Below are 12555 nucleotides of genomic sequence, written 5' to 3'. Positions count from 1 at the left end.
CCCTGCCGAGTCCTGCCGATATCTGCCGAAAGCTGTCGAGCGCATCTGCCGAAAGCTGCCGAGCGCATCTGCCGAAAGCTGCCGAGCGCTCCTGCCGAGTCCTGTCGACAGCACCTGCCGAAGGCCTGCCTAGCAGCTGCGCAGCATCTGCCGAAGGCCTGCCGAGCAGCTGCGCAGCAGCTGCCGAGCCACCTGCCGAGCAGCTGCCGAGCTGCTGCCGAGCAGCTGTCGACACATCTGTCGGACAACTTTCCGACAACTTTCCGGTGACTTTTCCGGCGACTTTCGGACAACTTTCCGGCGACTTTTCCGGCGACTTTCCGACAACTTTTCCGGCGACTTTCCGACAACTTTTCCGGCGACTTTCGGACGACTTTCCGGCGACTTTCCGACAACTTTTCCGGCGACTTTCGGACAACTTTCCGGCGACTTTTCCGGCGACTTTCCGACAACTTTTCCGGCGACTTTCGGACAACTTTCCGGCGACTTTTCCGGCAACTTTCCGACAACTTTTCCGGCAATTTTTGGACAACTTTTTCCGGCAATATTATTCCAAGGTAATATTTACTAAAAGTTCCCGTTTTTGAGTTTTTACTCTATTCTTCTTCTCTTTATTTTTCTCGGGAACTTACAATCAAAAGCGGAATTCCAAGAAATTCACGCTAAACGAACTAAGAGCGTTCGTAATTATGAACTAAGAGTGTTCATAATATTCGGACTAAGAGTGTCCGCAAAACATCATTGTTTTGGTCTAAAGATTATTGATTTTAGATTTCGTGGAAGTTTTGAACTCCGAAACTAATATATCTTCTCTTATCTTCAGGATGTCGAATGCACCTAGACTCGACTTTCAAATGCTTGACTCAACGGGTTCGGAATACTATAGTTGGGTAACCGACGTTGAGAACCACCTCACTTCAAGAGGGATATTGCCCATAATTCAAGCTCCTAATCCAGGCCTTGTGTTCCAAAGAACACCTACAAAGCATGCACAAGCTATTATCTTGATGCGGCGCCATATGGATAAAGCTCTCAGACTAGAGTATATGTCAATGAGAGATGCTCGAGACTTATGGGTAGCGCTAGAAGAGCGTTTTGGTAATATCCAAGATACCCTCCTCCCTGACTTGAAGGTTCAGTGGAATAATATACGCTTCTCCGACTTTAAGTCTGTTGCAGAATATAATTCGGAAGCTCTTCGACTCAAAGCTATGTTGAAGTTCTGTGGAAAGCCTCTCACAGAAGATGAGCTACTAGAGAAGACTCTCTCCACCATTCCCGTCTCAGCAATTGTGATATCAAAGCAATTTCGCACAGAAGTCAATGCTGGACGAATTACAAGGTTTAATGAGCTTATTAATATTTTGTCGGTATCTGAAAAGTACGACAACATCCTTGTAAAGAATTATAATTCTAGGCCCATAGGAACCAAGAGCGTCCGTGAGGCAAATTATAATGCACCCAAAAAGGGGCGCAAGCAGCAATACCCTAATAATAAGGGACAAGAAAGGCGTACGGGCCCATATAACCACCCCAATAAAGAGAGAAACCGCAACTTTAAAGCGGACACTCGTGGTGGCAACTTCACACGTGGTGGTAACTCCACACGTGGCAACTTCACACGTGGTGGCAACTCCACACGTGGGAGAGGTGAATATAATAACAATATGGGCCGTGGAGGTCGCATCATAAGGCGTGGTAGTAACAGTAACCCTCCTAGGGAATATCCACAACATGGACAAACTGCACCTCCAATGAAAGGAGGCAACCATAATGACGTGTGTCATAGATGCGGATCAATCGAGCATTGGTTCAAACAATGCCATGCAAGTACTAAACTAGCTGCAAGCTACAAAGAGTATAGGCAAAACAGGGAGCAAGAATCCAACCTTGCCGAAAATGAAGATAGTGAAGATGTCAATCTCACAATAGAGGACTTCAAAGCTGAACAAATGCACGAGGATGCAGCAGACTTTGATTAGAATAGTCCTTTTCTATTTTCCAAGGGCAAATGTGCCTTAATCAATAACAATTGTATTGACTTTTTCTTATGTGGTGTACCCAATGAAATATGATGTCTAGGAAAGTAATTGAGACCATGGTATTTAAGCGAGCCTCGCTCCACCAACATCTCTCTACTTCCCTGGTCGTATTTCATTGGAATTACCAAACGGAATGAGCAATTACAATTTGTATAAAGTTTGATTGTACTTTGGAATAGACTTTGGAAACCTTGATGTAATCATTGGTTATTTTCCTTATTAATAAAGTATCGCATTCAATGTCATGGACATGTGTTAATATTCCGAACTTTACTCATTTTTCAGTATGTTTTCCGGAGAAATGGAATGCCTTCTTGATAGTGGCACCACACATACTATATTACGACACAGGCAATTATTTTATGGATGAAGCCTAGTCGATCTTCAATAACTACGATGGCAGGATCATCACAATTGATTCATGGTCGAGGACCAGCTCAATTTTTGTTGCCAAATGGCACGAATATTAATATCATCGAAGCTCTATATGCTCCTAGGGCTGGAAGAACCCTATTGAGTTTTAAAGATATAAGAGCCAATGATCTTCATGTGGAAACACATTGTGAGAATGGACAAGAGTTCCTTTGCATTACCTCTAATAACTACGGAAATACACGAGTATTAGAGAAACTTATGTGTCGCTCTAGTGGATTATATGCAACCACTATCAGAGTAATTGAATCCAACCATGTCATGAATGAAAATTTATGGGATTCTGACACATATAGACTTTGGCACGACCGCTTGGGTCACCCAGGTCGTGATATGATGCTCCGTATATTAAAAACTTCACACGGACATCCATTCTTCAAAACGAAAAGAAGTACGAACCAAAGATTGGTCGAAAGAACTACTTCATATCATTCGTTTTGTAAGGCTTGCTCTTTAGCAAAGGTAGGATCAAGACCATCCTATGCAAAGGACTCTAAAGAAAATATACCATTCTTGCAAAGAATACAAGGTGATATTTGTGGACCTATTCAACCAACTTGCGGACCATTTAGATATTTTATGGTGTTGGTTGATGCATCGACACGCTGGTCACATGTCATGCTATTATCCACGAGAAATGCTGCATTTGCTAAACTCCTAGCACAGATCATTAAATTAAGGGCTCACCACCCTGATCATCCTATTAAGTCAATTCGTCTTGACAATGCTGGAGAGTTTACATCAAAAACTTTTGATGATTATTGCATGTCCATTGGGATCGAGGTTGAACACCCTGTACCTCATGTACACACCCAAAATGGTCTCGCAGAAGCTGCCATTAAAAGACTTCAAATGGTTGCTCGAGCATTGGTTATGCGCACCAATCTCCCTATTTCTGCTTGGGGCTATGCAATATTGCACGCAGCTGTGCTTATTCGTCTGAGGCCCACTGCCACCCAACCATTTTCTGCTTCCCAGATGGTCACTGGGTATGAGCCCGATGTCTCACACTTACGAATATTCGGGTGTGCAGTCTATGTGCCAATTGCGCCGCCACAGCGCACCAAAATGGGTCCTCAAAGACGATTAGGTCTTTATACTGGATATGACTCTCCCACCATTATCCGCTATATAGAACCCTTGACAGGCGATCTATTTACCGCTAGATTTGCGGATTGTCACTTTGATGAGACAGTCTTCCCATCATTAGGGGGAGACATGAACAGTAATGTTCAACAGAAAAGACAGGAATTGTCGTGGTTTGTCCCCACTCTGTCTCATCTTGATCCCCGAACAGCACAATCTGAAATAGAAGTGCGGAGGATTCTCGATCTTCAGAACGTAGCAGAATCAATGCCTGATGCGTTTTCTGATATCGCTAAAGTGACAAGATCACATATACCTGCTGCAAATGTGCCTGCAAGGATTGATGTCCCTAACACTAAAGGACATGATGCCATCTCAAGAATACATGAGAATGGCGCCAACGTCCCCTATATGGGTGATGTAGTGGCTAGACCCATGGCTCCCGCCAGGAAGCGCGGGAGGCCCATTGGTTCGATGGATTCTCGCCCAAGAAAGAAAGCGAGTTTGGCACAAAATAATCCATTAATCATCGATACAATTAATCCCTCTCATGAAAATATTCCGGATTATGGTTATGTCAAAGAGACATCATTGGAGGACGCTCCAATAAAAGAACCAATTCCAGAGAATAGAGAGATCTCCATGAATTACACTAGTATACATGGGGTGATGGATAGAAATTCTATGACTATTAATGATGCTTTTGCATATCATATTGCAAAAGGAATTATAGAATACGATGATATCGAACCTCGCTCCGTTGAAGAATGTCAACGAAGAGCAGATTGGTCTAAATGGAAAGATGCGATCCAGACTGAATTGGATTCACTAACAAAGAGACAGGTATTTGGGTCTATAATGCTGACACCACCAAATATAAAACCTGTTGGCCATAAATGGGTCTTTGTTAGAAAGCGTAATGAGAAAAATGAGGTTGTTAGATACAAAGCCCGCCTTGTGGCACAAGGTTTCTCACAACGCCCTGGAATCGACTACGAGGAGACATATTCTCCCGTAATGGACGTTATAACGTTCCGCTACCTTGTCAGTTTGGTAGTTTCCGAAAAACTTGACATGCAGCTTATGGATGTGGTTACAGCATATCTCTATGGGGATCTAGATTCAGAGATATATATGAAGGTTCCAGATGGACTTCAATTACCCAAATCAAATGGCTCTAAACCACGGAGCGCGTTTTCAATAAGATTGAGACGCTCACTATATGGATTGAAACAATCCGGACGGATGTGGTATAACCGTCTAAGTGACTACTTGATTAGGAAGGGATATATTAACAATGAAATATGCCCATGCGTGTTCATTAAAAGAACAAGTTCCGGATTTGCAATTATAGCAGTATATGTCGATGACATGAATCTAATTGGAACTCTAAATGAGTTAAAAGAAACTGCTAAATATTTGAAATCCGAGTTTGAGATGAAAGATCTTGGGAAAACACGGTTTTGTCTCGGAATAGAACTCGAGCACCGTAGTGATGGGATTATGATCCATCAGTCAGCATATACTCAAAAATTACTAAGGCGCTTTAATGAAGATAAAGCAAAGCCTGTGAGTACTCCCATGATCAGCCGTAGCCTTGAGCCCAGAAAAGATCCATTTCGTCCAAAGGATGAGGACGAAGGCTTATTAGAGGCTGAAGTGCCATATCTAAGTGCAATATGTGCATTATTGTACTTAGCTCAATGCACAAGACCGGATATCTCATTCGCAGTGAACTTGTTGGCTCGACATAGTTCCTCGCCAACACGCCGCCATTGGATTGGTATAAAGACAATCTTTCGATACTTAAAAGGTACGATTGATATGGGCTTGTTTTATCCCTACAGGGAGAAAAGAAAGGACGGAAGTATGGGATTAGATCCCACATGGCAAAAAGCCACCTTCCGCAATATGAACGCCGGCGACACTTTCCATGGTGGCCGACGTTCTCCTCCTCCCCTCCATCAAAATGATAATGATGTTTTGATGGGCTTTGCTGATGCAGGGTATCTCTCTGACCCTCACAAAGGTCGCTCCCAAACAGGTTATGTCTTTACCATGGGAAGCACCGCGATATCTTGGAGATCCACGAAACAGACCCTTGTTGCTACTTCCTCAAATCATGCAGAGATTATTGCTCTACATGAAGCTGTGCGTGAATGCATATGGCTAAGGTCTGTAAATAGACACATTCGAGGAACCTGTGGTTTGAAGTCCACCACAGAAGAACCTACATGCATTTACGAAGATAATGCAGCTTGTATTGAGCAAATGAAATTAGGTTTCATCAAGGGGGACAATACCAAGCATATATCGCCAAAATTCTTCTACAATCAGCAACAACAAACACTTCTGAAAATTGAAGTAAATCAAATCCGATCAGAGGAAAATGTAGCGGACTTATTTACTAAGTCGTTACCAAAATCCCCTTTCGAGAAACATGTGAAGAGTATCGGATTGAGAAGGCTATCCGAACTCCCACGATCTTCAGGGGGAGTCTAAATCAGGGGGAGTATCCAGTTACATACTCCACACTCAAACGCGCGTTGTGCTCTTTTTCTCCTTCGACCAAGGTTGTTTTTTCCCACAGGGTTTTATTACTTGGCAAGGTTTTTAACGAGGCAATTTCGAAGCGCACGACCTAAACAATACTATTTGACATGAAATATCCAAGGGGGAGTGTTGTAGTATATATGATTCACATGTACAAAACATGAGTCATAGTATAAATGTCTATATCATGTATACAAATAGGTACTTGAGTGTATAATGTAGGTATTGTGACTTGTGTGACAAGCTTTATGCCAAAGGGCAACAAGCATGGCATTTTATCATCATCACAGCCACCATAGAAGGCTGCAGCTGTGAATGTAGAGGTTATCAAATTGAGTTACTCTTTGAGCTTTCACACTTGTAATATTTTCCTATAAATACCTCTTTGTGTGAGATGAATAAACACACTTGAACCTCTGTTCTCACAGAAACATTACTCTCTCTCTCTGTTTATCATTTCATACTTGTCCTCAAACATTTATTTATTTCTTTCGGGTGTATTGGGCTAAAAACTCGAAAAGAAAAGCAAACTAAAATTACAATAAAGACGATATTTGTAACCCTGTAGCTCGTTACAAATGTTGTCTTATATCCTTGATGACTTGACACTGCTCATGAACCCGAACTTTCTCTCACTCTGATTCAGACCCTCGACTTTTACTCGAGCATTTAACTTGGAAATATGAACGGCTTTGGACCATGTGCTGGATAGTAGATATGTGATCTGTCTAGAATTCAAATTGGATTCGCATGGCTGAACCAACTTTTTAAGACGTACAATTCCAATTCCAGTACTAATCCAGGTCCAAGTTCCAACAAAAATGGAATGCCATCAAAGTTGGGAGAATAGCTAAACATCTGTATGACTAGTACTTGGATACCAGACCATAACAGTCACGGCAGTCGGATGAAATGTGTGGGATACATGTCTAGCTAGAACCCCTCAGCCTCAGTTGTAGTAGGGAATAGTAGCTAGACCCCTCGGAGAAATCTTAAATGCATTTGGCCTCAGTTTCCTCGAGTGTGAGTCCCTTTAACTCCGGCACAGTGAAGAAAATGAAAACAAGAGATGCCACAGCTATTGCTCCAAATAAATTAAAAACAATTCCAGCTCCCAGCAGTGCCTATAAATCTGTAATCAATCACAGTTGGAATAACAGTAAAATTCTGTCTTAGACAACTGATTCAAGATGTAACATTGTATTACTTGCTAGCGCATTTGCAGCAAATATACTGATAATATTCTAAATCGAAGGAGCTGGTTTTCTGAGTCTGCTGGAGAAGATCGATAAGGGTACTGTTGAGTACATAGTTTGGTGGCTCTTTCTCTGAACTACAAACGAGGCTAATCTTCTTGTCTTAACTTTGATGGCCAAGTCCAGGAACCGTATTCTTTGTTATAGCAAGGGCCTAACCTCTGACTTTTTAGCTATTGCCAGTTTGCCACATTTCCAATCTTTAGTAACGTACAAACATACAAATAATGTTTATTTTCTATAAATTGAAGAATATTCAGTATTCACACATCATATATATTTGGCGAACTAGAATACATAATCGACATGAAGATAATACTCCAACTCTATAGGAGATACTGTACTAGTATACAACAACATAACAGTCGTACAGTACTAGTATATCTCTGCATACAAGAAACCAGATGACTATGTCTACTTCTAGAAGGAGAAATCCTAAAGGCATTTGATCTCAATTTCCTCGAGAGTAAGCCCCTTTGTCTCTGGGACAATGAAGAAAATGAAGACAAGAGATACCACAGCTATTACTCCAAATACATAAAACACTATCCCAGCTCCCAGCCATGCCTGTAATTAATCACAGTTGAAAAAACAGTCACACTCTGTTACAATCAAGGACATAACTGATGGACTGGGGGAATTAACATGAACTTTGTGATCTAGCATCCTTCCACAACTAACCGAAGATGTAATTATCTTAATAATAAAAAATAACATAGTTAAAGAAGTATTGCAGAAAAGTGGGAAGAAAAACATTGCTGAAAGTCTCACGCACCTCTAGAGGGGAAAATGAAAATGTCACCAGTGCATTTGCAGCAAAGTTCACAAGCACTGCTATGCTAAGTCCGCGCCCTCTTAATCGCAAGGGAAAAATTTCTGATATCATGAGCCAACCAATGGGACCAAAGGAGAACTGCAAAATTACCACCATGAGTTGCAAATTTTTTGGTAGAAAATTGGTGTATCAAAAACAAGAATAAGAAAACTTGAGAACTAAACAGACTAATCATGATAAAATTTAGCAATTCTAATTAAAAAAAAAAAACAAACAAACACACAATGACTTTATAAAGTATGCAGCATCCTATAAGCCACACAATATTCTCTGAGGAAAGTTCATATAAAGAAAGGACAAATTTAGTTACCTGATAACACCCAACATATGCCAGCAGTGCAATTACAGCTATGGCTGGTGTATCATCAAAGAAAAGGTAATATGACCCCAAAAGGAATAAAGAGATGACCTGTCACATGAATAGTGTATAAATCCCTCGGAGTTTAAAGATTATTGGATTCCAGTCTTTAATTCAAATGGATTTTACGCTTCATTTATTGTCCTTTAGTGGAGAAATGAGACTGAATCCTACAGTCACGTTCTCATGATTTCTATAAAACCAGTTAAATATCTCAAGATCATGAGGAAACACATGGTCACATGTAAAAAGAAAAACATTGGCCAAAAAGGGCACTTACCATCCCAGTAACACCTGTAAGTAGTAGAGGTCTCCTCCCAAGTCTATCAACAACAAGCACAGCTAGTCCAGTCATTACCAACTACATCAGTAAAAGACCAAGTCAGGCAAGTCTCTTGAGAGAGTCAATTTATCCAATGGAAAGGCAGGCACATTTTTGAAAAGGAAGATTAAGGAGGCATTCATCAAAATGGGGTGGGGTAGACCGTAGATGGAACTGCTTCTGGATAAATACAGTTTGGAAAATATACCTTGAATAACCCAAGTATAATTGAGACCTCTGTTGCATCAGATGCTGCGGAGAATCCTGCAGTCTATTGGATACAATGGATTAGAATGAGACTATTTGTTCTAAGAAACCCATGTAAGTGATAATCTCTTCATCAATGCCCAATCAGTACCCTAGATCTAAATAGGAGGGTACCTGAAAAATTGATGCAGCATAATACAGCACACTTGGTTGCCCTGTGATCTGTCATAGTTTACAACTACGTATTAGCCAAAGTTGACAACTGATCACATCATAATTTGCTTCATAGACTGTAACTACCTGTTGGAACAACACTAATCCTGCACCAATCACGAGGGCTTTTTTGCATTTTCCACGAAACAACTCTAAGAATGAAGCTTTTTTCTCTTCACCAACATAAGAAAGCTCATCAAGCATCTCATCTACTAGTGCAGGAGCTGAATCACCAATAATCGTACCCCTAAGCCGGAACAAGCAACTGATTGCAGTATTTTTCATATCAGTCATATTTCCTTTTCCTTGGATGGCACGTAGAAGGATCCATCTAGGTGACTCTGGTAGCCACCACATTCCAATTCCCATAATTACTGCCAGAGGGATACTAGCTCCATACATATACCGCCAACCACCAACTGTGCTCACTAAAAGACTACCAATTCCATAACCCGCCTGCAAAAAGCTTAAGGTGCTTAATATTTCCTGGCCTTCATGCAGGTGCTTAATATACAAGATAATCTCATCACAACTAGTCAACTATTGAAGAATAAGCCACAAAAAGACGAAAAATGAAAATAAACTAACAGTCGGCTTCAACAGTCACAACACTAAAAGATGTAATGATGAAGTACTTACAACCATTCCAAGTACTATAAAGAATTCTTTAAGTGATATTAGTCGACCTCGTATCTGAGTTGGAGCTGTCTCGGCAATATACATTGGAGCAGCATGCATTGCCTGAAAGAGAACAGATCAAAATTCATACATCTCAAGTACTTCTTTTGTTATATCTTTTGTTTTAACCAAAAACGAAAAGAAAAAAAGAACAGAAATAATCAGAAAGAGCTAGACATGTTTTGCAGTGAAAATTCACTTCATAGATTACCAGTCCAATTCCTATACCAAATACAAAACGCCCAATCACCATAACAGCCAAGTCAGGTGCTAGCGCTGTTACTAGAGCTCCAATAAGATAGACTGAAGCAGACGAAATCAACTCCCACCTCCTTCCTTCAGATAAATATATCAGTCAAACTTCCTCAATAGTGGATAAAATCATTAACTTTACTTGTATAACTGAAAAACCAACCTATGATGTCTGCAATATTGAAGGCCAGCACAGAGCCAATCAAGGCACCATATAATGAGCCACTGGTCTGCAAAAGAAAATAGGCACAAAATTAACAATAAATTCATTTTCTTTGGAAGCCAATTATAAAGTGAACTAACAAGAGCAGTGAGATACAATATACACCCACAGAGATTTCAGTAACAACAAGGAAGTTTAGTAGTACACTTACTATAAGACCAATTTCCACAGATGATAAGTCGTACCATGATATTCCACTTAATGTGGCCGACTGCATCAAGAAAACAGAAGCCCATTAATTGGATTGTTGAGTCTAATAAAATCAATTTTCCAACATAACACTTTTCAGATATCAGCATAGTTATGTATGTTTTAACTGAATCAACTACTTATAACGAATGAAGTTGTCACTCTCTGAATACTAGTGTATGTATACCTCTATGGATATTGTAGCACAAGACGTGGCACCAATATCATAGCCATACAGTAGTCCTCCAAGAGCTGGGAATAGAAATCTGACATCACAGGCAATGACAACATTAGAATCAAGATTGACTATCTGAAGAAAATGTGAAAACAGCTAAAAGGAAAAAAGTGCTTACGGGAGTACTGCAGCAAGAACGGAATAGTTGTCTGATAATTGGCCCCCATTAAGAAGAGGCATCTGAACATCCTCTGAAGTATGGACCTAAAAAAATAGTTATATATTTAACAACATTGAACCCAGGAATCTAAAACAGACAATTGCACCCATTCTTCTGTAGAAAACAAAAGTGGAACAGATGTAATTGTGTGTGAATAAACGCCCTTTTTGTTCTAATTCTTAAATGAGCCAAACCCATTTTGTTCTCAAGTGAAAAGGATATATTATAATTTCCAGAGCAACCAAACAGAATGTAGAAGTTAAAATGTACAAAGCCCTTTCCGTTTGTTCAGCATCAAACCAAATTTGGAATTGAAACTGATCTGGTATGAAACACCAAAGACCAAATCCCCATATGAATTTTAAGTTTCATCAGTTTAAAATTGTCTTCTTTCCACAGAACGAAGCAATAAAATGCAGAACTTGAAACTGAATTTGAAATTTCAACCATCTGGTATAAAACATCAAGACCCCAACTACCCCTGTTCTCAATCTTGAACAAAGTTGTGTTCTTTAGTGCACAACTTGATTTTCATTTGGGTTCTCTATTCAACACTTTTTCACAGTTTATGAGACCAATTCTCAATGGCATAGTGAGCAAGCAAACAGAGATACGCAGGCAACAAAAGACTAAAAGAACAGAAAAGGCGGGTGTTGAAAATGAAACCTGTCGGAGAGGAGAGCGCGCCGGTTGCTCAGGATCGGAGGCCATTGATAATATTCTTCCTCGTACAGCTGAGCTCACCTAGGCTAACTGGCTAACCTAAGAAAGAAAGAAACACCAGTACAACAGGTGCTTGCTTGGGAATAAGTAGTTTAGTTGGCAGCAACCCCACAGTTGGCGCCACACTGAATGTTAGCTCAAGGTTCCAACTGATAGGATTGGAAAAGCTTTCGAATTTCAATAACAAACGTGTGTGTGTGTATGTGTATGACTATGAACTACGAAACGTGCGCGGCTTTGTTTTCTGGTGGATGCTTGGCAGTTAGGTGAACACGGTCATACATTTACAGACGAAACCGATAGGTTTCATAATCCAGGAAAGGGGGTTAGGACTTTATTAGATAGATACGCTGGCGTGATCGTAATTCTGATCACCGTACCCGATTCGCTTTTTTCTAAGTTCCAATCCTAGTCTGTCCTTTAAAATCTGTCGTTACTTGTACTTTTACTGCGCCTCTGACTGTCAGGTAACAAGTATTGTCATCCATCCCCTAGTCAAATTTTAGAGGCGGTTTCCATTTTCACATTTTCGCTACTTACTGTACGTAATGTAATGAGGTCAGTCTTAGTCAAGCAGAATAGTCGAGAAAGCTTAACGGCAACCATGAGTGACGATGGGACTCCAGAGTCCAGACTTGTAAGCTTCTCCTTCACTAACCGAGCACCAGATCTCTAGTCTATTGACTACTTCACTTTCATCATCAATCTAAATTCCCACGGCATCATTGACTACCTCATTTTCGTCACAGTGCACTGAAAATACAGATGGATGTCACCATCGCCTTCAGGAG

General features: G+C 40.5%; 1 protein-coding gene across 2 annotated transcripts; it reads right to left on the bottom strand.

Moving 5' to 3' along the window:
• Nucleotides 1-7588: 7588 nt before the first annotated feature.
• LOC112185437 (D-xylose-proton symporter-like 2) lies at nt 7589-12106 on the bottom strand. 2 transcript variants are annotated; one of them, XM_024323693.2, is made up of 14 exons: nt 11708-12106; nt 11000-11085; nt 10834-10912; nt 10609-10668; nt 10398-10464; nt 10194-10318; nt 9944-10045; nt 9392-9760; nt 9266-9313; nt 9093-9155; nt 8843-8923; nt 8515-8613; nt 8145-8282; nt 7589-7936 (listed from the first exon to the last, which is right to left on the bottom strand). In XM_024323693.2, the coding sequence occupies exons 1-14, from the start codon at nt 11750-11752 to the stop codon at nt 7805-7807; spliced, it is 1494 nt and encodes a 497-aa protein (XP_024179461.1). In that variant the 5' UTR covers nt 11753-12106; the 3' UTR covers nt 7589-7804. The 2 variants fall into 2 exon arrangements, with proteins under 2 accessions (XP_024179461.1, XP_024179466.1); XM_024323698.2 differs by lacking the exon at nt 11708-12106 and having other exon boundaries at nt 10194-10314; nt 11000-11062.
• Between the last annotated feature and the right edge of the window lie 449 nt (nt 12107-12555).

The sequence above is a fragment of the Rosa chinensis genome, chromosome 1 (assembly GCF_002994745.2).
Source record: "Rosa chinensis cultivar Old Blush chromosome 1, RchiOBHm-V2, whole genome shotgun sequence".
Lineage (NCBI taxonomy): Eukaryota > Viridiplantae > Streptophyta > Magnoliopsida > Rosales > Rosaceae > Rosa > Rosa chinensis.
The sequence above is the reverse complement of the archived record's forward strand: the minus strand, read 5'-3'. Positions and strand labels throughout refer to the sequence as shown.

Coding starts and splice junctions, on each gene's coding strand:
- LOC112185437 (XM_024323693.2), bottom strand. CDS start 11,752: ATGGCCTCCGATCCTGAGCAACCGGCGCGCTCTCCTCTCCGACAG. Junction 9,761..9,943: donor TTATAGTACTTGGAATGGTT/GTAAGTACTTCA, acceptor AGCTTTTTGCAG/GCGGGTTATGGAATTGGTAG. Junction 8,924..9,092: donor TTATACTTGGGTTATTCAAG/GTATATTTTCCA, acceptor TTACTGATGTAG/TTGGTAATGACTGGACTAGC.